The 24,412-nt window shown below is 42.6% G+C and overlaps 1 protein-coding gene across 3 annotated transcripts in view; it reads left to right on the top strand.

Annotated features, from left to right (window-relative positions):
* ARID4A (AT-rich interaction domain 4A) overlaps nt 1-24,086 on the top strand; it is a 112,353-nt gene extending 88,267 nt beyond the window's left edge. For all 3 annotated transcript variants that reach the window (XM_088456592.1, XM_088456593.1, XM_088456591.1), the window contains exons 18-25: nt 95-179; nt 335-530; nt 3,553-3,615; nt 4,422-5,570; nt 13,594-13,698; nt 13,854-14,063; nt 20,539-20,685; nt 21,982-24,086. In XM_088456592.1, the coding sequence (XP_088312718.1) occupies nt 95-179; nt 335-530; nt 3,553-3,615; nt 4,422-5,570; nt 13,594-13,698; nt 13,854-14,063; nt 20,539-20,685; nt 21,982-22,085 (2,059 nt within the window). In that variant the 3' untranslated portion in view covers nt 22,086-24,086. The remainder of the gene's footprint in view (nt 1-94; nt 180-334; nt 531-3,552; nt 3,616-4,421; nt 5,571-13,593; nt 13,699-13,853; nt 14,064-20,538; nt 20,686-21,981) is intronic.
* Nucleotides 24,087-24,412: the final 326 nt, after the last annotated feature.

Raw genomic sequence — 24,412 nt, 5'->3', positions numbered from 1 at the left:
CAGTCTCTGGCATGTTACATGTTTGTATATAGCAGAAATGCTTTTTAATCTATGAGCTGCTATTCTACTTTATGCACCATTTACCCTCTTCCAGATATGATGAGTGGGTAAAAGCAGACAGAATCATCTGGCCTTCAGAGAAAGGAGGATCAAAAAGAAAACAAAAGAAAAAATCTAAAGTAATTATAAACCATATATTTACATTGAATGTTTCTATGATGCAAAAATGAGGGCATATAAAATATTTTTTTTTAGTGTGTGTATAATATATAATTTCTTTAATGTTGCAGTCCTACAATAGTGATATGCAAGTTCTTCTACTCTTCTTTTTAAGAATAAAGATGAAACTGAAGAAAAGCGGGAGGAAGAGAAGCAGAAATCAAAGCGGGGACGACCTCCATTAAAGTCCACTCTCCAGTCTAACATGACTTGTGTTCTATCCAAGACTCCAAATGGTGAGGGCAAGGCCTCCATTAAACCTATAAGAAACAGCCTGCCTGATAACGCCGCCTTGTCAAATGGATTAGAAGGTATTGTGATGATGATTAAAAAGTAAATGCGGCAGCTTTATCATTTATAGGCATGTAAAGGCGCATATCCACTACACGAGTGTAATCGTTCATCATCCTGTGCAGTGGATAATGTGCCCACAGTGAACGCTATGTCGTTCAGTGCAGGCACCCTCCCTCATCTTAGAACGTGCACAAGCTGTCAATATCGGCAAGTTGGCCTGCATGTTCAGGCGATGACCGATGCCAATAATGACCAGCGGGAGTGCGCATCGCTGGTCATTGCCGGCATATTCACTGCACGATTAATGAACGATTGAGCGATAATAATGTCGTCATCGTTCTCATGTAGTGGATATGTGCCTTTAGCTAGGTGTTTTTGATTTTCCTTTTGTACAATACATAACAATAATGTAAGTGTGTGTGTATACATCCAGGTGGTGAAGCCTTGTGCAGCTGCCATATGACGGTACTGCAGCCAGGCCTCCCTAGACCATTATAAAAAACAGTCTGCTTTGGTGGCCAGCTTATAAAAATGAACAGTACAAAAACCATTTAACATTTTCTGTGCTCTGAACAGTGATTGGAGGGACTGTGGCTTTATAAGCCAGTAATTGGATAATGTGGCCATGAGTCAATGCGTATGTAGGCATGGTTTCCTTACTACGTATATTGTGCTGCCAATCAAGGAATGCTGGTCAGTAGCAAACAGATGTGGTCATGTGATAAGCAGCTACTCTCTTCCTAAATTTTGCGGTTTACAGATGCTTGCAGCAGGCCAAAGCTTTTTCTCTATTGGTTTGAGCTGGTAGGCCAGCAAACTTGATATGACGTGCCCATATTGGCCCTCAGGCTGTATGTGTTGCACTGCTTTTTTATTTCTTCATGAATCTTACTCACATTAAATTATACTATGTCATCACCATTTGGGTACGGTAATGTCACGGCTAAATGAAAATTGAGTGTTAAGGGAAGATGGATATAAGACCCCTTAAGTGTGTTCAGTCTGTATAGAGATAACATTGATCTATGTTTGGATTATGCTCACTCTGATAGTAGGCACATTTACACAAACACATTTTTAGAATCTTGACAACACACATGTATGTACGTGTAAACAGACTATATGCAATAGTGTACTTTCTACTGTGAGTTATAGTGTAATGGAAATCGCCGGTGAGTCCTGTGAGCTTTTATACAGAGCACCGAAATCTGAGGCGACTTATAATATGCATTATTTATCGTAAAGGGATGTATTGTCCATTATAGTAAATGTGCTGAAGTGGTAACACCATAATGCACCAGTCATGGACCATGTACTCCAATTTAGTTTATATACATTACTGAAATGAGTGTTTGCATATATAGAGTGCCTTGCAAAAGTATTCACCCCCCATTTGTATTTTTCATGTTTTGTTGCCTCACAACCTGGAATTAAAATGGATTGTTTAAAGGTGTGCATCATTTCATTCACAGAACATGTTTACAGCTGTGAAGTTGTGGGGTTTTTTTTATATTGTGATTCAAACAACATTTAGGACAACATAACAGAAAACTTCAGCGTGCATAACTATTCATCCCCCTAAAGTCAGTACTTTGTCGAGCCACCTTTTGCGGCAATTACAGCTGCAAGTCGCTTTGGATAAGTCTCTGAGCTTGCCACATCTTGCCTCTGGGATTTTTGGCCATTTCTCAAGACAAAACTACTCCAGCTCCTTCATGTTGGATGGTTTCCGCTTGTGAACAGCAATCTTCAAGTCTGACCACAGATTCTCAATTGGATTGAGATCTGGGCTTTGACTAGGCCATTCCAACACATTTAAATGTTTCCCCTTAAACCACTCAAGTGTTGCTTTAGCAGTATGCTTCGGGTCATTGTCCTGCTGGAAGGTGAACCTCCGTCCCAGTCTGAAATCATAGGCAGACTGAAACAGGTTTTGCTTAAGAATATCCCTGTATTTAGCACCATCCATTTTTCTCTCGACTCAAATCAGTTTCCCAGTCCCTGCTGCTGAAAAACATCCCCACAGCATGATGCTGCCGTCACCATGTTTCACTGTGGGGATGGTGTTCTTGGGGTGATGGGATGTGTTGGGTTTGCACCAGACATAGCGTTTTCCTTAGTGGCCGAAAAGTTCAATTTTAGTCTCATCTGACCAGAGCACCTTCCTCCATACATTTAGGGAGTCGCCCACATGCCTTTTGACAAATTCAAATTGTGTCGTCTTATATTTATCACTAAGTAATGGCTTTTTTCTGGCCACTCTTCCATAAAGCCCAGCTCTATGTAGTGTACGGCTTATTTTGGTCACATGCACAGATACACCAGTCTCTGCTGTGGAACTCTGCAGCTCCTTCAGGGTTACCTTTGGTCTCTGTGCTGCCTCTCTGATTAATGCCCTCCTTGCCTGGTCTGTGAGTTTTGGTGGGCGTACCATGTTCTTTCCATTTGATGATGATGGAGTTGATTTTGCTCCGGGGGGTCATCAAAGATTTGGATAATTTTTTATAACCCAACCCAGAAATGTACTTTTCAACAACTTTGTCCCTGACTTGTTTGGAGAGCTCCTTGGTCTTCATGATGTGATGCCTCTTGCTTAGTGGTGTTGCAGCCTCTGGGGCCTTTCAGAAAAGGTGTGTTTATACTGACAGATCATGTGACACTTAGATTTCACACAGGTGGACTTCATTTCACTAATTATGTGACTTCTGAAGGTAATTGGTTGCCCCAGAACTTTTCAGGGGCTTCATATCAAAAGGGGTGATTACATATGCACATGCCAATTTTCAGAATTTTATTTATAAAGATTATTTTTTATATATATTTTCTCATTTCACTTCACCAAATTAGACTATTTTGTGCAGATCCATCACATCAAATTCAGATTTTAAAAAATAAATAGATTACAGGTTGTAATCTAACAAAAAAGGTAAAAAGCCAAGGGGTGTGAATACTTTTGCATGACACTATATACACTTTTCTGTTAGCTTTCATTAACAATATTTTGTCACCATGCACTAATACTTGCTTTGTAAACATTAGGAGCAGTTCGGCGACGAACGAGGAGGAGCTCAGGAATGTATGATTCTGATAGATGCTCTAATGGTAAGTTATACTAAATGAGATTACGATACCAAAAACATACTTTGCTGTAATTGCAAATTCCATTAGAAAGGGTATCAAACCCCAGGCCAAAAGGCAACACATAGGATGTTAGCGTTAACCAAGTTATTCTAAACTCTTGGGATTCCAATGTTTTACTTTAAAGACAACAAATATAGGGACAGCCTTAATGGTCCCCCTACTATGGAGAGATCACTTCAACACCTGCAAGCTATGATAAACACCTGAACATGGCAGGTTCCCACTGTGCTTCATTTATATGCTTACACCTACATCTTGCGACACCCGGGGTGGGTGGGCTTGTTATGCTGGCAAAAAGGGGGCGTGGCCTCGCAACCCGAACCCCCGGTGTCACTTCGGGGGTGCCGGAGATGTGGACTTCCCCCAGGGACCAGTCTGTTTGCAGTGGCGGCTCTCTCACTGTGTCAGGAGTAGAGTGCTGCACGTAATGCTACAGTGTCACTGAAGAGGAGTCTGCACTTTGGTGTCACCCTTCGGCGTGTGACAACCAGGTGCGGTCCGCACCCCCCTTGTGATGCCACTATGCTTAGTCACTTACCCCCAGGGTTTTAAAGTTTTAAGTCTGTTTAAACAAGTTTGGCTTTTGTAATAGATAATAATAAATTACCTATCTATCCTTTGATATATTTTAAAATCTGTATTTATTTTTTGTGGCACTGGCAGCTTCCATCATTGGCTTTATGTTCTGTTTTGTCTCATTAAAGCTACATGTTTTCAGTAGTAGTATTTCTCCTGTCCTTATTTTTGATCCATATTTCTGATTGCAGATTCTTCAACATCTGATAGTGATTCAGAGGACATTACGGAAAAGGTGTCTGTGAACGAAGAGTTTCTGCCAAATCCTGAGAAGGAATCTGAGCAGGAGGAAAGTCTGCTTGAGGACACCATTGAGCAAGAAACAGCGCAAGTTGTTTGTGCTCCTATTGATCAGGAATCCAGCCCGGTAAAGCCGTCACAGACCTTAAAGCAAGAAGTGGAAAAGAGTGAACAAATTGTTCAGATTTACGGGAAGCAAACAGATCAAATCGTAGATCTAAAAGAGGCTGATAATATGCCAAAGCCTAAGGGGAGGAGAAGCAAGACAAAAGAACCTTCTCAGGAGAACACAAAACTTCTGCCAGTACCTCAGGAAGATAATTTGGTGGAACCTGAAGCAGAACCTGAAGTATTAGACTTTGCATCACTTGCTTCTTTACAGAATAAGGAGCTGCCCTCGGATCCTGTGGAAGTGGATCTTCCAAGTGACCCACTAACCAAGGAGAAGAAAGGATGCAAGAGGAGACCAGCGGAACAGGCTTCTCCAGAGAAAAGGTTACGTGCAGACTGTGAGCTAGAACTGCCGGTCATCACGGCAGAAGAGAAACCTGTTGTACTAAGTGAGACTTCGGAACCCTTCAACATAGTTGAGGAAGAGCAGATACAGAATGTAAATGAGGACATGCCCTCCTTAACATCTGAGCTAGAACACATGCAGAGCACTAGAACTGACGAATATGACCTGCCACTGACTGAAATCACTATGGTATCCTATAAAGAAGAAACGGAGCATGCAATGCCCATGATAGGACCAGAAACTTTGGTTTGTCATGAAGTTGACTTGGATGATGGTGATGAACAGGACAAGGTAGAGGACATGGTAATAGAGAAGGCAGAGACGGACACACAGACAATACTTGCACCCACACTGCCTCCTACTGTGCCGCCTCAAAGTTACTCTGTGACTTCTCCCCTGGCACTCAGTCACGATGAGTCTCACAGCATAAAGAGTGAGAGTGACATAACCATCGAAGTAGACAGTGTGGCAGAAGAATCACAAGAAGGCCTTTGTGAGAGTGAGTCTGCTAATGGCTTTGAAGCCAGCACCACTTCCAGCAACTGCAGCATAACCGTGCAAGAAGCAGAGATGCGTGACAAATGTAATTTAATATTTCTAATCTTTTCATTTATTTTTACTGCTACTCCACTGTTTGCTGTTTAATGATAGAGAGAATGTGTTAGAGCTAATTTCTGCTCTAGGAGTAAACCTATCCCCCTGTCCTTCCACCCTCCCACTACCCTGTATTATTTCTTTTAGATAAAGTAAGTTACTATATAAATACCTGTAATACCGGCCCTGGTTACTTCAGCACCAATTGGGTAAAAGTACTTTGATGGAATGTTTTATCCGCTGTTTGTTTCTGTATGAAGGCTCTAAGCTTCGTGTAGAAGTAATTGATAAAAGAACACTCTCCAAGAAGATGAAGGGTTGTATCATAAAGGAAAATATATTTTAATATTTGGGCCAAATTTATTACATTTTAATGTGCTATGCCCTCACCAGTCTTGTTTGTCTGTAATGTATATTACTTATGTGTTTTATTTTTACCTATGGAGACATATGTATGCAAGAGCAGTCAGTTTTGCGGCACTATAGTGTATGTTTAGCAAGCATTGCGTTTTTAAAGCTTCCAGTTTTCCGTAGCTTTGCCCACAGGCTTTAGAACGGCAATAATAGTGAATCCAGAACACACCTGGTTTTGTATTCAGTGTTGCCATTTTTAATCCAAGTTGCAAAACCTCAGTCAGTGGTTTTGAAAACCCGACACTTAGTAAATATTCCCCTATGTCCGCTTCAGAGCAAGTCCACAGCTATGCTCACACAATGCCTCTTGCCTCCACCAGTCACCTACATATGTTCTCCTGAAGCCTGGTACACCTGAGTGTCTTGCTTAGGGAGGGATAGCTTTCTGGTGAGGGAAAAAGGTATTGTGTGATCATGTGAGGCATTCTATGCATACATACATGCATGGTACCATGGTGCTGAAAAGGCAGAGTAAAATCATTTGACCCAAACATTACAATAGCTAACAAGTAACAACTAGTATAATGTAATTTTCTGAAAGAGTATGCTGGCCCTCGGTAGTGTCAAGTCTGCTGTTGTGCAGTGATTTCTTTTTGGCTTGGGTTTCTGTCCCAGACATGGGATCAGTCACCTATTCTGCTATGTGCAAGCAAGAATGTGGTGTCTAATGTAGGAGTCCTTACAGCTCAGTCGTATGGAAACTACAGTGACACTGTCAATGTATAAGCGAGAGGCTAGAACCTTTAATTCTTATATATGATAAATTGGTATTTGTGTGATTACAATCTTTCATTCTTAACTTTGTCCAGGCCTGTGCATTATAGGAATAAGAATAATACCAGGAGCTAGCAATTCTGTAAAGAGATTAGGCTTATTCTGTTACCCCAGAGTAACTCAATGTATGTAATCAGACACTGCCCACCACCTACTAGTCAGCACTTGAACATGGCAGGCATTGTTTAATATTTGCCCCTACATACAGATGTGTTACTCCCCCACTGTCCTTCCACTTGCCAGGACTTAGCAAATGGACCCAGTGGGTGGCACTGAGGTGCCCGCAGTCTGATGTCTCCATGCTACCCCCTGATGGTGACTTTATTTTTGCTGATGACAATATTAGTTAAGAGTGCGTGCCAACTACATTCTGGCATGCATGCATGTCCCTTTGCCCCACTTACTAGGATGCATGTTTCAGTCTCTGGGAATTCTTATTTCTACTTCAGGGTCCATAGGGGGTCCACAGGGTTGACCTTGGGGTATAGGTTGGGAACCAAATCCGGGCACCACGCAGTTAAACCTTTTAGCTCCCAGGATGTACTGGGTCCACTCTCCCTATAACCGCACCCCCAAGCCAGAGGCACCTCACCTCAGTTTAAGTTGGTGCCCGGCCGGAATCGGGTCACCGTTCGCGCAGGGGAGCTGATTAGCAGCCCCTAAGCTTATTTTATTTTTGTTTAGGTACAAAGTTTTTTCCATGGACTTTGGACTCTTAAGAGCGGCAGCGTCGGACTGTCCATAGGACGTCTAAGCTGCCGCTCCGTCACCCCGCTGGCGCTGAGACGCCAGTACAGATCTGGGGATCTCAGCGGGACCCCCGAGTATGTACTAGCCGGACTCTGCGGGCGCCCAGGACTGCTGCCGGATCCACGGGGAGCAGGTAAGGTCGAGGGTCACCGCTTGCGGTGATCCGCGCATTTAATATGCAGTCCTGTGCCTCCGGTCTCTGGGGACAGACGGAGGCGCCGGCAGTGGTGGCGGGCCCCCCATACCCCGTGTGTCCACTAGACCACCAGGGACTTAACGATCGGTGCAGGGAGCTGGCGTCTTGGGGGTTAATAGCCGGCCAGGGGAGGCAGCCTTCCCTGTTACAGCGGCTCCTCCCCTCAGCTCAGCGCGCCTTTCAGTGTCTAAAGTCTGGCGTCGCTGAGCTGCTTCCTCCGTGGGCCGCGCTTCTTCTGAGGTCTCCAGGCGGCCATTTTATATGTGCAGCAGCAGAGCTCCGGAGATAACAGTGAGTTCAGTCCCCCTGCGTACCATACCATCAGGTCAGTGTACACAGCGCTGTAGCCTTCCCAGACACTGAATCTGAGCAGTTGAATGCAGTGACATAGTGCAGTATATTATATGACATGTTTATGTATATATGTATATATCTGCATTGTATGTGACTTATGCTAGTGCTGACTGTCTGTACTTTATTCTCTCACCTGTCAGTGTATATCTATCCCTTTTCTTTTTCTGCCCTAATACAGCTGTACTTAGGGTGGTTCTGAGACCTCACATTTATATACTTGTTAATATTTGTGAGGTTTGTCACATACTGTTGGGTGCTGCACGTTGCCATATTTTAGATGGAACTGTGTGTTGCATACGCTGAAAATGGGTCCCTGCAGCTAATTTTTGGCATCAGTCATTACCAGTATAGCGCTGCTTGATATTTCCGCCAAGAGGGTTGGTCAGATATGTCTGACCAGGAGATAGAGCGTTATACTGCACCCATTTTTACTATCCTGCAAGTCATGTGCTGCAGGTGTTAGTGTGGAGGATTTGACTCATAAAGGGTTCTGTATGTGGCGTCATCTGGTGCCGGCCTCTTTTACGATCCCCTTGGGCGGTTTGTTGTCTTGTGATACTCTCAATTGCGGATTGCCGGGCGGGCCCCATTGTTGTACCTCACTTGGGGTTACTTCACCATACTGCCCTTTTCATCTCAGGGTATCTCGCAGTTTCTTGCACTCTTCCCCTGTGACACAGGCTTCCGCTCCCTGCAGGGGTTTTCGCAGTATATGAATTCCCCCTGGTGCCACAATAGTCTGTCGTTCCCCTTGCAGGGATTACCACAACAGCCACCCTGGTGGATGTCGTTTTCTACGAAACGCAAATTGGCGTGGTTGACGCCCTGTGGTTACTTCCCAGTTGGCTCTGCCGTGAACTGGATACTGTTTTGGGCTCTTGCACGGGGGGAAGCCTATTTCAGGTATTATTATCCCTGCTTTAGGGCTGGTAGCAGGTCCATTCTGGTTAGAGTGAATGTTGACCTGCACCTGTATTATACACCCTCAGTCCTACATGCCTTCGGGTTCCCTGTTGCTGACTAGAGGGTGGATTACATGGCGTGACTCTGGCTGTTGCCAGATATGAGGTATTACAACAGCGTTTGGTCTCCTGTCCCAAATTCCCTGAGGGTCATCACGACCCCCTCCTGGGGTGGATGGGCGTGTTACTCGTCTCATTACAGACGTTACTACGCCTCCCATTCCTGCGTGGTCGGATTCTTTGCTTCCGTAGGTGGTAACTCTGCCTGAAATCCGTATACTCGCTTTCAGGGGTTGTTACCAATCCTACCATGGCTATAGCATGGTTGGTTAATACTATTGCATACTGGGCTGATGCATTTGTAATGTTTTTTCCCCTCCAACACGTCTGGGTTTCAAATGTATTTGGTCACTCATGTACTATATGCAGTTGTCATAGGTGGAAATGCCTATATTGGATACCAGTCTCAGAGTTCTGGTTGCGACTGTATCCTCCGTAATACCCTATGGCTGCGCTCTAGGAATGCAGAGGTGCAGATACCATCTATAGGGTAGATCTTGTTTGGTCCTGACCTTGACAAGATTGTAGTAACATTGGCAGTATTACTAACGACAAGTTTACCGCCTTCAGCTATGCCCACTACAAGGCCTCAGACTAAGTCTGTTAAGTCTTTTTGTCCTCTGGGTCAGCCTAAAGGTCTGTTTCTTCATAGACTGTCGGCCTCTACAAGGGCCGACATATCCAGTACCGAGCAGGACTGGACTGCTTGCCGATCCTGCTTCTGAACCTACGGATATATCTTCAGCCTGACGGGACAGGCCTACAACTGGGAGATACCGATTTTCTCAGTTCGCCAGGTACTAGTGTCAAGTTGCCACGGCTATGTGGGTAGGAGGGTACGCCCTCTCTTTGCTCAGGCGGCCTCTTTACATGTGATGGTACGTGGGCCCTTATTCAGACCCGAACAGGGCCTTACAAATCCAGAAATCTATACAGTTGTTGCGGTAAGCGGAGCTAATTAGGCCATCCCCACTATCTCAGCGAGGGACTGGTTGTTCTGCTTTCTTTCTGGTGTGGTGGCTGAATGGTCCTCTTTGGCCTATTCTCTGTCTCAATTCCCTGAACCAGTTCCTAAAGCTACCTGGGCTCAGGAGGAAATCCCTATGCTCCATCATACGATGTTTGGAACCTGGGGACTTTATGGTATCACTAGATATACAGGATGCGTGCCTGCGGGTACTTGCAGAGACCTTTCATCAGCATGGGCTGCAGTTTGCTGTATCACAACAACACTTACAATTTTTCGGGCTCTGCCTGTTGGGACTGTCCTCAGCCCCACAGGGGTTTACCAGCATTTTGGATTTTCTGACAGTTCTCCTGTTCAGTATATCCCAATGCTCCTGTACCTGGACGGCTTCCTGCTCTTAGCGGGATCCCCGGGGTACTTTACAGCGAGGTCAGGATGACCATGGCTTCTTCAAGACATTTAATCAACGGGGAAAAAGTCCTCCCTGCATCCCTCTCTGGGTATTCTTCATCTAGGAGCCCGGCTGGATTCTCAGAATCTGAGAATTCTTCTGGCGTAAGATGGAATCTCCACTCTTCCATTAGGAGTACGTGGTTGTCTACGCAGTTGACATATGTCTTTACACTCTGGGATGCATGGTCAAATATTCAGTGTCTGCCTTTGGAAGGGTGGAATGGGCTCAGTTCCATTCCAGGCCTTTCCATAATTGGCTCACCTCCAGATGGAACAAGTTTTTTTCACTGTTCAAACGATGATGCTCTCCCTGGAGGCAAGTCGGTCCCTGTCCGGGTGGCTATGGCCATCTCGTCCAGGGTATTCTTTGCTTTGGACAGTGTCTGGTTCGCATCCATTTCAGTGCAGTTGGACGTCTGTCGATTCCACCCTGTCAATTAACTTACTCTGGCATAACTCTTATTTCCCGGTGAACCTGAAAAGGTTCAGTCTGACAGGTTCAGGACAGTGGCTTCCTTTTTAGCAACACTGTTCGTCGGGCGGCAATGACGGGTATGTCACACATTCGGACATAGTCCGAGGGTTTCCTCCCGACCATCTCGGCAGCGTTCATTTCAGGAGCTCTCCATTGGGAAGCGGGAGTCCTCAGCCGTCACGACGTGCATCCCGGGGACTAGTCTCTTTCTCAAGTGTGGTTTCATCTCCTGAGGTGACCCCCATGGCCTTCTGACTTTATCACACTATGGTGTTACAGTCCAGCTCTGGGGATTCTGAAGCAACCTTCAGTGGCTCTTTGTCGTTGAAGTGGTCCTTCCACTTTGTGTACCTGTGTTCTCCGGTCTCTCTTCTTCCTCGAGGTCTTTGGAAGTGTTTCAATCGAGACGGAGATGTTTTCCTGCTGGTGGCTCCTGATTGCCCCAGATGTCAGGGGTACTTGGATATTCGGAGTCTCTCCATCGATACTCCATTCCTGATGCTTCACTGCCCGGACCTGTTGTCTCAGGGTCCTTGGTTTTGCCTTGGACCTGGGTCGTTTGTCTTTGACTGCGTCCCTACAGTGGTCTTACGGCTTCCCTGGCTTTCTCATCGTTGGAATGATTAGAGCACGTAGATCAGCTTTTGCTGGGATCTACTACAAACTGTGGCAGCCATAATTCTTATGGTATTGTACCTGTCGATACGATCCTCCAGTGTCCAGGATTTCCAGATATTCTGGCATTCCTTCCGGCTGGCTTGGGTTTCACCCTCGGCCTGGCCTTCCTGACAGTGCGGATCTCTACACTGTCCGTATGGTTAAGATATGGAATTGCTCCACTCTGGTATCCAGTTCATCCTTTGGAGTGTTTTCTGGATTATGCATCCATTTGTCCTTCCTAGGGACTCCTTGGGAGTTAGTAGTGGTTCTTCGTTCCCTCCGGGGACAGTCAATGGAACCGCTGGTTGTGATAGCCATTACATGGTCTATTGCTTAGGCTCTCTCTTTCTCTCAGGGTGTTTATATCAACCAGGAGAGTGTCTGAATTGGGAGCGTTCTCATGTGGCTCCCTCTTCTGGACGGCATCAAGTCAGGGTGTGAGTTGCTCTCGCCCTGTGTTTCTTCTTAGTGGTTTTTAGGTTCCATATTATTCTGGAACTTATGGTACGGCCATTCAGTCACCAGTCCTCTCGGCTGGTGTGGCCTCATTGACTGTGGTCCGGCCTCTTTGGATTTATGTGATCCGTTCAAGTTCCTTACGGAAATCGGATTCCTTATTGGTGGTCTAAGATTTCTGGTTTTCACAGGAAAGGATGGCCGGCCTATAACCAAATGTTGGCTGGATGGCCTTGTATGTCTTCCTCAGGGGCCTACCCATGGGTGGGCCTTTCTGTTGTTGATGCTTGTTTTTTCTCGGGCCATGTAACCCTCTTGGGCGGCTCGCTGTGGCGCCTCGGCTGTTTTGCCTTACTAGGTGGCCATGTGGTCTTCTGTCCACACCTTTTTAAGGTTCTAGGCATTGGTTTCCTTTGCCTCTCAGGATGCTTCCTTTTTGGCGACGGATTCTCCTCTCAGCACAGGAGCGTCCCCACCCTTGGTTGAACTGCTTTGGGACATCCCCAAGGTCAACCCTGTGGACCCTGAAGTAGAAAACAAGAGATATGGTAAGAACTTACCTTTGTTATCTCTGTTTCTACGAAGTCCATAGGGTCCACAGGGCGCCCACCATGACGCACCTGGCTTCATATGGGCTGTGTGGCTGGTCACCGGTTTTCCGTCTCCCATTTCTGTGAGTATGGTTATTGAGTGTTCCAGTGCTCTCTCTCTCTTTTTCTCTCCTCCTCCGGCCTTTGGCTACTTACAAACTGAGGTGCCTCTGGCTTGGGGGTGGGGTTATAGGGAGAGTGGACCCAGTGCATCCTGGGAGCTAAAAGCTTTAACTGCGTGGTGCCCGGATTTGGTTCCCAACCTATACCCCAAGGTCAACCCTGTGGACCCTATGGACTTCGTAGAAACAGAGATAACAAAGGTAAGTTCTTACCATATCTCTTGTTTTGTTAAGCCTGTATTATGCATTGTGCCCTAGGGAAAGTATGAGTGCTTTTTCATGCAGATAAGGTAATACATATGACATATGGTATAATAAATATTTCAGTAACAAAGAATGCTCAGCATGACCTTTTTATACAAGTCTACTGCACAACATGGCATTGTTATATGGGGTTGGGTACGGAATGCCAGCGATCAGAATCCTGATGCCGGCATCCCGACAGGGTTAGGATCCCAACACTCTCGGTCAGTATCCTAACCTTCCCCCTTTCTTTAACCTTAACCCCCCTCACTGCACCCTAAACCTAACCCTCCCCCCTTAGTGCTTAACTCTAAACCTCCCCCCCCGTGCCTAAACCCTCCCCCTATCCCCAGTACTTGCCGTTGGGATTCCGGCACCGGCATTCTAAGCGCCAGCATCCCTACTGTCGGGAATTTGACTGGATCCCGTTGTATGGATATTATAGCCATTTATATTTTTCCCCATTTCTTTATTGCTCTTAACTGGGGTAGTATTTTATTCTAACATTTCGTTTTCTATGGTTCATTCTTTATTAGGCCATAAACGGATCAGTGACAGTAACCTTGGAACACTGGCCAAGAAACAGAAGCGCACACCAAAGCGAATTAGTGCTGCATCTAAAGGTGAAAAGAATGGAATAGGTGAGAAGCTCACATTTCAGCCAGCTTAATGTATTGACATAAACATGTTAATACCACAATCTTACAGTCGGCATTGGTACTCTCTATATACTGACAGGTGTTAAAGATCTTGCTTCATCACTAACTGGTCATTTGTGGATTTATTATATTTTCAGGCCAAAGTAGCGACAGTGAAGACCTTTCTGCTCTGGACACCTCCAGCAAATGTTCTGTTGTTAAACACACAAATGTTCCTAAGCCACAAAAGATCACGAGATCGCCGACCAGAGTCACGTCTCCCCATACAAAAGAATTAGAGAAAGACAAGCATCGAGAGAAGCACCAGCACTCTTCACCCAGGGCGTACAAATGGACATTACAGCTCAGTAAGTGATCCATTTCATATGGGGGAGCAGGGAACCACTGCTGAACAAATTAGATTGAGAAAGTAGAACTATAGAAGAAAGCTTTATGTCGTGCCCTAGTATGAACAAAGTGCTGGAATACCCGGAGCAGTACCGGAGTTGCCGCATTGGGTGTTGATACCGGTGTGTCAAGTCACTGTGGATGGGTTCGTTGGCTATATTGGCTGAAAAGGCAGAAGCCATGCAAGTGTCTGCGGTTCCACTGAGCGTGCAGAAAAAGGGGGAAAAAAAGCAGTTTCACACTCTAAACACTAAGAATACGTATCAAAATATATATAATAAACGCCAACAATTAACATTGTTTTATAATAAGGTTCTTCATACATGTTTGGCCAAAGATGTTTGCCCACCTACCATGTCACCGTGAACCTCATCAGGTGGGGATCCTAACATTCCTAATACTGACAACGTTGTACAAATGTATCTAGGACTTCCCTTTAATGATCAGTATTCTTAGTGCTTAGAGTGCGCATCTTTTTTCCCCCCTTTTTTTCTGCATTAGAACTACAGGTCTCAGCATGGTAGCACCTCTTATTATGTTTAAATTGGGATGTGCAGCCCAAACCCCCATTTTTCTATGTATGTGTGCATTTAAGTACACTTGAAGGTGAGACCCCTTCTCCTGGGCTGGCACTTCTCCCACCTGCCCCAGGTGACTTTACTTAGTATAGGTCCTTTGCATTGCAGTACACATATTTAATGGGCACTATTAAAGGCAAGTCCTAGATTTATATAATGTCAGTATTAGGGATGTTAGGGATCCACCTGATGAGGTTCACAGTGACGTGGTAGGTGGGCAAACAACATGTTCTAAGAATCTTATTATAGTCACAGTGAGAGGAAAGAAAACCATTGCTGCAACTTGATTTGTAGCTACTGTAATTAGGGGACACTGCATCCACAAAGCAATCCACAGATTAGTGCTCATGCAGTAATGGGGGATGAATGCATGCTCTTGAGGGATCAGCTACAGTGGGCTTGAAAGTTTGTGATCACTTCAGAAGGGATGTAGTTAATAGACCGGCGGACGCAATGCCACCGGTCTAAATACCGACACTTCCTGCCCAACACGGGACTTAACATAGGCATTGAAATGCTGACGCCGGAAGAGCGACCCCCGTTTTCCCGATCGTCGTCTGGCGGGTAAGAATAACACTAAACCCGGGGATGGGGGGGTTAGGATTAGGGACCCCCGGGGGGACTTTGGGTTAGGCATTTTCTCCGGGAAAGGTTAGGGTTAGGCTAGGAGAAGGGGGGTTAGGGTTAGGCACCACTAGGGAGAGGTTAGGCAAACCCCCACCCCCTCCCAGCAGGTTAGGGTTAGGCACCCTAAAGGAGGGATAGGTGGGGGCGTTAGGATATTTACCACAGGCTGTCGGCATCGCCTACCGTTGGTATTTCAACCGGTGGCTGTTTGGCCTAAAACTACCTCAGATTTTCACGCAAGTCCTAAATGTAGATAAAGAGAACCAAATGATACAACAAAATTAGATGTGCTAATTTTTTTATTGAGAAAAATTATTCAATATCACATATCTGTGAGTGGTAAAAGTATGTGAACCTTTTCTTTCAGTATCTGTATGACCCCCTTGTGCAGCAATAACTGCTTCTAAACGTTTCCGGTAATTGTTGATTAGTCCTGAACATTGGCTTGGAGGAATTTTACCCCATTCCTCCGTACACAACAGCTTCAACTCTGTTATGTTGGTGGGTTTCCTCCCATGAACTGCTCGCTTCAGGTCCTTCCACAACATTTTGATTGGATTAAGGTCAGGAGCTTGACTTGGCCATTCCAAAACTTTAAATTCTTTTTTAGCCATTCTTTGGTCGAATGACTTGTGTGCTTTGGCTTGTTCGTTGTCTTGCTGCATGACACACGTTCTCTTGAGATGCAGCTAATGGACAGATGTCCTGACATTTTCCTTTAGAATAATCGGGTATAATTTAGAGTATATTGTCCCATCAATGATGGCAAGTCGTCCTGGCCCAGATGCAGCAAAACCGGCCAAACCATGATACCACCACCGTGTATTACAGATGGTATGAGGTGTTTTATGCTGGAATGCAGTGTTCTCCTTTCTCCAAACATAAGGCTTCTCATTTAAACCAAAAAGCTCTATTTTGGACTAATCTGTCCACAAAACATTGTTCCAATAGTCTTCTGACTTGTCCAGGTGATCTTTAGCAAACTGCAGATGGGCAGCAATGTTCTTTTTGGAGAGCAGCGGTTGTTCAGTGTCCTCCTGATGGTGGACTCTTAAATATTAAGAGGCCGTCAGTTGCTTAGAGGTTACCTTGGGTTCCTTGTGACGTTGCAAACTATAGATGCCTTGCTATTGGCATTATCGTTGTTGGTCAACCACTCCTGGGGAAGGGTAATAATGGTCTGGAAATTTCTCCATTTGTACACAATCTGTCTGACTGTTGTTTGGTGGAGTCCAAACTCTTTAGAGATGGTTTTGTAACCTTTCCAGTCTGATGAGCATCAACAACTTTTCTGCTGAGGTCCTCAGAAATCTCCTTTGTTCGTGGCATGGTACACTTCCACAAACGTGTTGTGAACATCAGACTCTGATAGATCCCAGTTCTTTTAAAAAGACAGGTTGTCCACTCACAACTGATTGTCAGCCAATAGATTGGAAATACCAGACTCTAATTTCACCTTCAAAATATCTGCTAAGCCTAAAGGTTCACATACTTTTGCCACTCACATATACTGTATGTGATAGGACTGGTTAACTCTTGTTGGCACCAATCTAGAGAGCCCACACAATCCTTAATTTTGTCCTGAACCCATTGGTGATAGATAGAAGGTATGGCACTGGATATACAATAACTGCTTTACTGCCAGCAATAAAGACATATGACAGAAACAAAGCTATACTGTCATTTATATAAATCTCTTTAGAAGAAAGGGCTCGGCAAGGTCCGTTCACGTTGGTCGCTGACAAGTACTGTCCCCCCTCCCTAAGGTTAAAAGCAGCAGTTCACCGTCCTGACCCCTGAAACAACTGCACAGACACGTCACTGCAGCCTTTGTCTCTATTGTGTATTCAGTTTTTTTGTAAGCGGTGATATTAATTAAGCATGCACTGAAAGGTCTGCTCTCAGAACAATACACCCTTATTACACCCATCTTTTATGGCCGTTTAACACTCACTGATCTGCTTCTGCAAGCTCCGATCTCCATCATTAACACAGGTACCACATACCCAAAATGGACAGATGTACCATCCACAGGGACAAGCACACAGTTTCCATGGCAGTTTACATATATACGATGTAGATAACCCAGAAGTAGCATATAAGAAAATAAATGATGTACGATACAAGAAAATTGTAATCGTGCAGGTTGGTGTTTGTGGATGGTGCAGTGTAACCCTCCATCAGGCACGGCTTAATACAGAAGTATGTGTAATTTGTTATCCAGTGTGTACACATTATTATGCAGTCCCTCCCTCGTAATTTCAGGTGCCGAAAGGTAGTCGGAAATAAATATTATTGATATTAATAATACTGTAGGAACAAAAAACAGGTCCAAGTTGCATGGTTTTAGTTGCCATTTTTAACAAAAAACAAAACTGTAGATGTGCTACAAATCTGGTAAGACTCATGGACTCTGGAGTGCAGAAGAAAACCTTTACTTAATTTCACACCAGGAACTGAGCTAACCAACAAATTATCCTCAAAAGATAAAAAAAAAAAAAAATGAGCATCTATAAATTTTTTTGTCTCATTTGTTTGATTTGGTTCTCTTTATCTACTTTTAGGACTTAAAAATCTGATGTAGTTTTAGGCCAAATTTCTGCAGAAATATAGAAAATTCTGAAGGGTTCACAAACTCTCAAGTATGTGTCAACTTCCACTGTATGAGCTGCTATGTCTAAAGGCCCCTATACACGGTGCGAGGCGACAGGGGATCCGTCGTCCCACATATCGGGCGGTCCGCACACACATTGTGATCGGGTGGCAGACCACCCGATATGCCGGCTCCCTCACTCACATAGCAGTCCATGGGATCGCACATCGCATCCCCTGATCGATTGGTCCTTCAGAAAGATCAGGGGGTGCGATGTACGACCCCACGGGAGCGCGCTCGGCCCGACATCAGGGCCATACACTGTGCGATATAGCAGGCAAGTCGCACCAATCAATCGGATAGCCTGCTTTATAGCCTCGTGTATGAGGGCCTTAACCCATACCTTCCTTAAAACAGAGAGGAACACTACTCAGCTGATTATTATCCTCCTTAAGACTGCTTTATATGACAAATGAACGGTATTCTGTTCGAATCTCAAAAACTGCATCTTATTAACCGTATACTGCTCTCACGTGTTTTGGGTAGTCATTAAGATAAATCAAAACTTCCGCATTTGTCGAAAAGAACCAAATCAACACTGAACCGCTTATCTCTGCTTTATATGAGCTTCTTTTGCCTTTAACACTGTTCAGGCTTATTAAGGCAGAGGAGTTGGATTGGGGGTGAGATAGAAGCATAAGGACAAAACAAGAAAAAAAAAAAGGAAAAACTCTATTTGGTGAGCACTCTTGTTTTTAGAAAATATAAATAAATTAATACATAACTTTTATTGGAAAACTGTTCAATAAAATATAATATATTATTACCGGCAGCTGTGTATAATAACACAATTCAAAATATGGTATGTCTCACATAAAGAGTATATGAAAAAATATGAATAACCAAAAAGTATAAAGACATAACAAAGGAGAGAGTTTATTCAAAATGAAAATAAAATAAAAAGGTTATAAAGTCCTGATTACTAATGCATCTAAGGCCAGATGCACAATAAATGTAGCTTAAATATCAATCATCAATCAATCATTATTTTTCACTTGCTTGGTCAGTATCATTCACACCTGATTTTTTCCACACGGACTCATACGGGTTGTTGCTCTGTGACCTACCATAGTTATTTGGGTTTAAGCACCTATTGCTGATTACTTTAGCCCTATATGTACAATAGCACTTAATTTGTATTAAAGGATTTAATGGTCCTGATCTGATACTTATTTATAGTACTACACTTTTATATACATTGTGTAGGTGATTTATTGCAGATATTTTGTACAGGTTTTGATATGTGTTCATGTTTAAATCATTTTGTTTATATGGTGTAATTGTGTGTCTAATTGCATAGATATTACCAAAAACGTACCATTTAATGATATTACAATAAATTAATATATGTCTAGGGAACCCAGCATAATATTTTCAATTGGTTGCTTATGTATAAAGAGAGTAATTATTTATTACCTTGTATTAGCAACAATCAACTTGGAGGACACCTATACATATGCACATGTTATTGTTAGCCCTGTGGTAATTACTAATCAGCAGCTATCATTGTATATGTCTGCATTAATTTAATAGTTATTTAGCTACGCGACCCCCGGCTATATAACTCTCTTATATTTTTGTGTCCTCTCTATTAACTGATGACAATCTCAATTAGAGTAACTCTCTCATTGGGGGTCCAATGCTCTTTTGTAAGACCCCCAACAGCAGAAGCGAAATATTGAGAAACGTTGCGGTTATTCTGTTGTTTCTAAGGGTCAAACCGTTTCCAGGTGATCTCTCACTCCCTACCGATGACTTGTGGTCAAATAGGGAGAAGTAGAATCTAGAGAAACGGCATCTTTACCTTGACTATTCTGATATTTCACATTAATGAGAGCACTATAGATACAAACTGGTATTTTTTCTAATGATGCCATAGAGGCAATATATATGTATTATTTTTATTCTTTATTTCGCCATTATCTTTGATGTTTCGATATATCTCTAATTGTGTCATGTGATATTTTTTTGATATTTAAGCTACATTTATTGTGCATCTGGCCTTAGATGCATTAGTAATCAGGACTTTATAACCTTTTTATTTTATTTTCATTTTGAATAAACTCTCTCCTTTGTTATGTCTTTATACTTTTTGGTTATTCATATTTTTTCATATACTCTTTATGTGAGACATACCATATTTTGAATTGTGTTATTATGCACAGCTGCCGGTAATAATATATTATATTTTATTGAACAGTTTTCCAATAAAAGTTATGTATTAATTTATTTATATTTTCTAAAAACAAGAGTGCTCACCAAATAGAGTTTTTCCTTTTTTTTCTTGTTTTGTCCTTGTTGCCTAACTCTAGTGAGCACCACCACTATATTGTGTATCTTTTTCTGGTTTCAGATATTTATTGATAATAATAGTGGTACTAATAATTATCTTGTCATATACAGTCAGTGCGACGATTTCCCATTTCCCTCTTCCCCATAGTTGTGTATAGAAGCATAAAGGTCATAAATATTACCATCCCAAGCCCCGTTGACTTTAACTGTTACATAATGGAATATTTGTTTGTGGAGGACAGGTGGTGTCCTAATGATGTGATATTTTTCTGTTCCAACTTTTAGATGAATTGGATAATATGTCTGGCACAGAGAAGATTGTTTTCCTCCAGGATAAATTGCAGGAAATCAGAAAGTACTATATGTCTTTAAAATCTGAAGTAGCTACAATAGACAGGAGGCGGAAACGGTTAAAAAAGAAAGACCGGGAAGGTGAGTCTCACTGTTATCTTTATCCTTGTGTTGCAAAAATGTTCTGCAGTTACACACAAGTGAATGTTACTGTATAGCACACACAGCCCTCTAATCCGTTGCCCATCCTTGTATGCATAGATTGTGGCTCCTGGGAAACAGAGGAGAAAGTTAATTATCCAAGATCACTAGCAGATTACACTATAGAGTTTTAACCAGGCTCATCAGTGGCTAATTCTGTGTCTGAGGTCAGGGCCGAAACTAGGTTTTTTGTCACTCGGGGCAAGGCAGTAAAACCAATAAAAAGGAAGAAAAGGGTTTGTGGTTTCGTGACACAGTAATGCCCCTTACAACACATTATGCCATACAGTAATGCCCCTTCCCCCAAGAAGCTTTTCACCTTGTCCTCCTGCATCAGCATGTGAGTATTTGCAGTAAGCATATGTCATCATGCTGGGAGTCACCTCTCCCTCAGGTCTTACCTGCCGGAGCCGCGTGGTGGGTGAGCTTGGGACGGGGCTGCCGCACGCCGGTCAGCGTCACCAGTCGTAAACCAATCGTAGCTCGCAGACCGGCAACAACTGATGATTGGCTGCCGGTCCAAAATCTCTGATTGGCTTGCGACTGGCACATCATTAGAATGACGGTGGCGCTGTGTGTCTGAAAGGCTGCGGGCTGCTGCCTGCTGATCCTGGCGTGTGGCTACAGGATCCCCCCTGGCAGCTACCTGGGGCCCCCCTCCTTGGCAGCCTCTCCTCGGTGCCCTCAAGTCTGGGGCGAGGGAAGGTGTCGAACTGTTATCTTTTTCCTTGTGTTGCAAAAATGTACTGCCGTTACACACAAGTGAATGTTACTGTATAGCACACACAGTCCTCTAATCAGTGCAGGCATGAGGGGTGTTAGTAGCAGCAGTTGCCCATCCTTTCATGCAGAATTTGTGGCTCCTGGGGAACAGAGGAAAAAGTTAATTGTCCAAGATCACTAGCAGATTACACTAGAATTGTAACAACTGATATAAAAGTACATGTTAGAGAGTCTAACAGGGCAAAGGAGTGAGATTCAGAGCATCCATATGTAATTTATCCCATTCACGCAGTGGAAAGGTATAGAAACCTAATGTTTCCTGGTATTACACAACACAACAATTACCTTTTTATACATGCAATTTAAGGATGTCAACTATACATCCACATGGTATGTTGCCATTATAGGGTTTTGTCATCAAGATGCAAACATCCCTCCCATGTGATGACAATATAAACGTAAGTTCCCATATATTTTGCTGCTAAACTAACTTTTCTTTCATACTCTCAACAGTGTCCAATACAGGAGCATCGATGTCCTCTGCATCTTCAGAGACTGGAATGAGTCCATCATCCTCTTCTCCCCCACAAAACACACTGGCTTTAGAGTGCAGGTGATACGTGCTGTCACCTGCTTTTCCAGCAGCCTGCTGCCATGGACACTTATCCTCGTCCCCTTTAATCCTACCATATAAAGCACTCAACCAATTTGATATTGCCAAGTTGTTGTTTTTTTTTTTCTCAAATTCCCTCAGTTGGATTGCATTTTTTTGATTTCCATTTCATGGGGTTTTTTTTTTTTTTGTATTATTATTTTTTTCTTATTATTATTTTTTCTTATCTTAAATAAGATAATTAGGGATCGTAGACTAACAGTCAGTCTGCCACAGTGGCTTCTTTTTTTGTCCAAACAGAGGAATGACACTTAGGAATTTGACAAATGTCTGAATAATAATTTCAGGAGCTCCCTCCCATGGAATATGCTCTCCTGTGCCCCAGTATAAAAAAAAACAAAGCAAGTGTATAAAACAAAGATCGGTGCACTATTCACGATAATGTCACAGCAGCTGCACTTTTTGACAGAGCTGCATTTTAACGTCCCTTGTTTTAGTGTACATTTTCTGAAAGCACTTGCAACATACAGAACTGCCAAAGTCCAATGTATTCAACAGAGTGCCCAGTTTTAAAGCTGTAAACAAGACAAAATAAGTTGTGAAAGGGAATGTAGTGGACTGAAAACGACATTGAAACAAGTCTTCCACTTTTTACAGGAATTTAGAGCACAGAAATATGCAACTATTTTAAATGTTTATTAATGTTTACAGTGGAATTGTGAATGTTTTCAGTGGACTATCTTATCCCTTGGCAAATCTATTTTGTCTTTTTCTATGTAATTTCAGAGTTTTTATTTTGTTACAAAAAGACAAAAAGAAAATATATGACAACAGCGAAGTTATTTAACAGAATTTCTAAAGCTGATTTTTTTTTGTGTAAAATAAGGTATTATCTTGCAACTTGTTAAATATATTTATTCAGACATTGGATGTTGTATTTTTATGTATTTTTTAAAATATTAATAAATAAAAAAAAAATTAAGAGAAGGGTCTAGCTTAGTTCTCTCTTCCAATACAACCATAGCTCTTGACATGATTTTCTGCGCTTTGATGTTTTACAGAGAAGGTATTACCATATTGTTTAACATTTTTGCAAGCCTTTTTTTTGGCAAGCTCCTATTTAGCATTTTTTTTCTTTATGTATTATTTTTTTATTTAATATACTGCCAAATTACGTTATCTCCAACTGTTGAGATGCAGCATTACAGTAAAATGACCTACACGTGAGAGGACTGTAGTTGATTCCATAGGCTAAAACATTTTGTAAATAATCCTTCCTGAAGCCTGTATTTAAGAGTTTTTTTGCATATACATTATGTACAAAAGTGATTTTTTTATAAATTTTTTAAAATTCATTTGTACATTAAATGGGTTTTAACCCCTTCTTCTGTGTTTAATATGTTGTAGAATAATGTAGATTTGCTAGACCAATATTTCTCAACTATCCTCCTTGAGATAACTGAACATAGCGCGTCTTGGGGGATAACCAGCTATTCACACATTTAAATCTGAAAAGCAATGTAAATGTGTTTAAATAATCAATTTTTTTTCCAATTATGTATTTACCTTCACTGCCATGAGGTCCAACCAACATACTGGCCCTTCTGACCGTGACGGAAATCAGAGCTTGATTTCGCTGGGTTGTGCAGAGAACGGTGGTGAGAAATGAATCTAGACTATATATCTGAAAATTGTTCACGAAAGCTGATAAAATCTAAGCTAAACACTAGAAATCTGTTGCAAATAGTAACTAAAAATCATTTGTGCTCTTTATTTTATTTTTTTTATTATAACTTTTTTTGTTTAGTTTTTTACTCTGTTGCCTTGTGAAGGTGTGAGTCTGATTCTTTCCAGCACAGATGATTTAACTTCTCGGCTGCCAGAGGGGTTATACAGAAACTACTCCTGTAATATGCACTTTTTCTGTCTTTCTTGAGCAACGGGGAGTTGTGTATGTAAACAGCGCTCAATGAAGAGCATCAATAAAGGCCATGGTTTAAACTTAGCTTTTTTTGCTATTTTATTATATTTTTCATCTTTCGACAAAGCCACGCTCAATCAATGTTTGCAAATAATATAGAAATGCCTTGTTTTTCCAGTAGATTAGAGACCAATTCCTAGACAAAAAGAGAAGTTTGTAAAACTGTTTTGACAGATGTTCTTTAGTGCAAAGATTGTAGTAAATTCTTTTTTAGCCTTAATTGGTAAAGTGTGGAAACCGTTAATTCAGAAATTTGAAGTTTTACACTACATTTCTCTAATGGTATTTTATTTATGAGATATACTTTGTAATAGTTAGGGCTGGACTACACTGGCAGAAGTGTCCAGCAA

The sequence above is a fragment of the Taudactylus pleione genome, unplaced genomic scaffold (genome assembly GCF_031769625.1).
Source record: "Taudactylus pleione unplaced genomic scaffold, aTauple2 ptg000707l, whole genome shotgun sequence".
Classification (NCBI taxonomy): Eukaryota; Metazoa; Chordata; class Amphibia; order Anura; family Myobatrachidae; genus Taudactylus; species Taudactylus pleione.
This window is presented reverse-complemented; position numbering and strand designations above follow the sequence as displayed.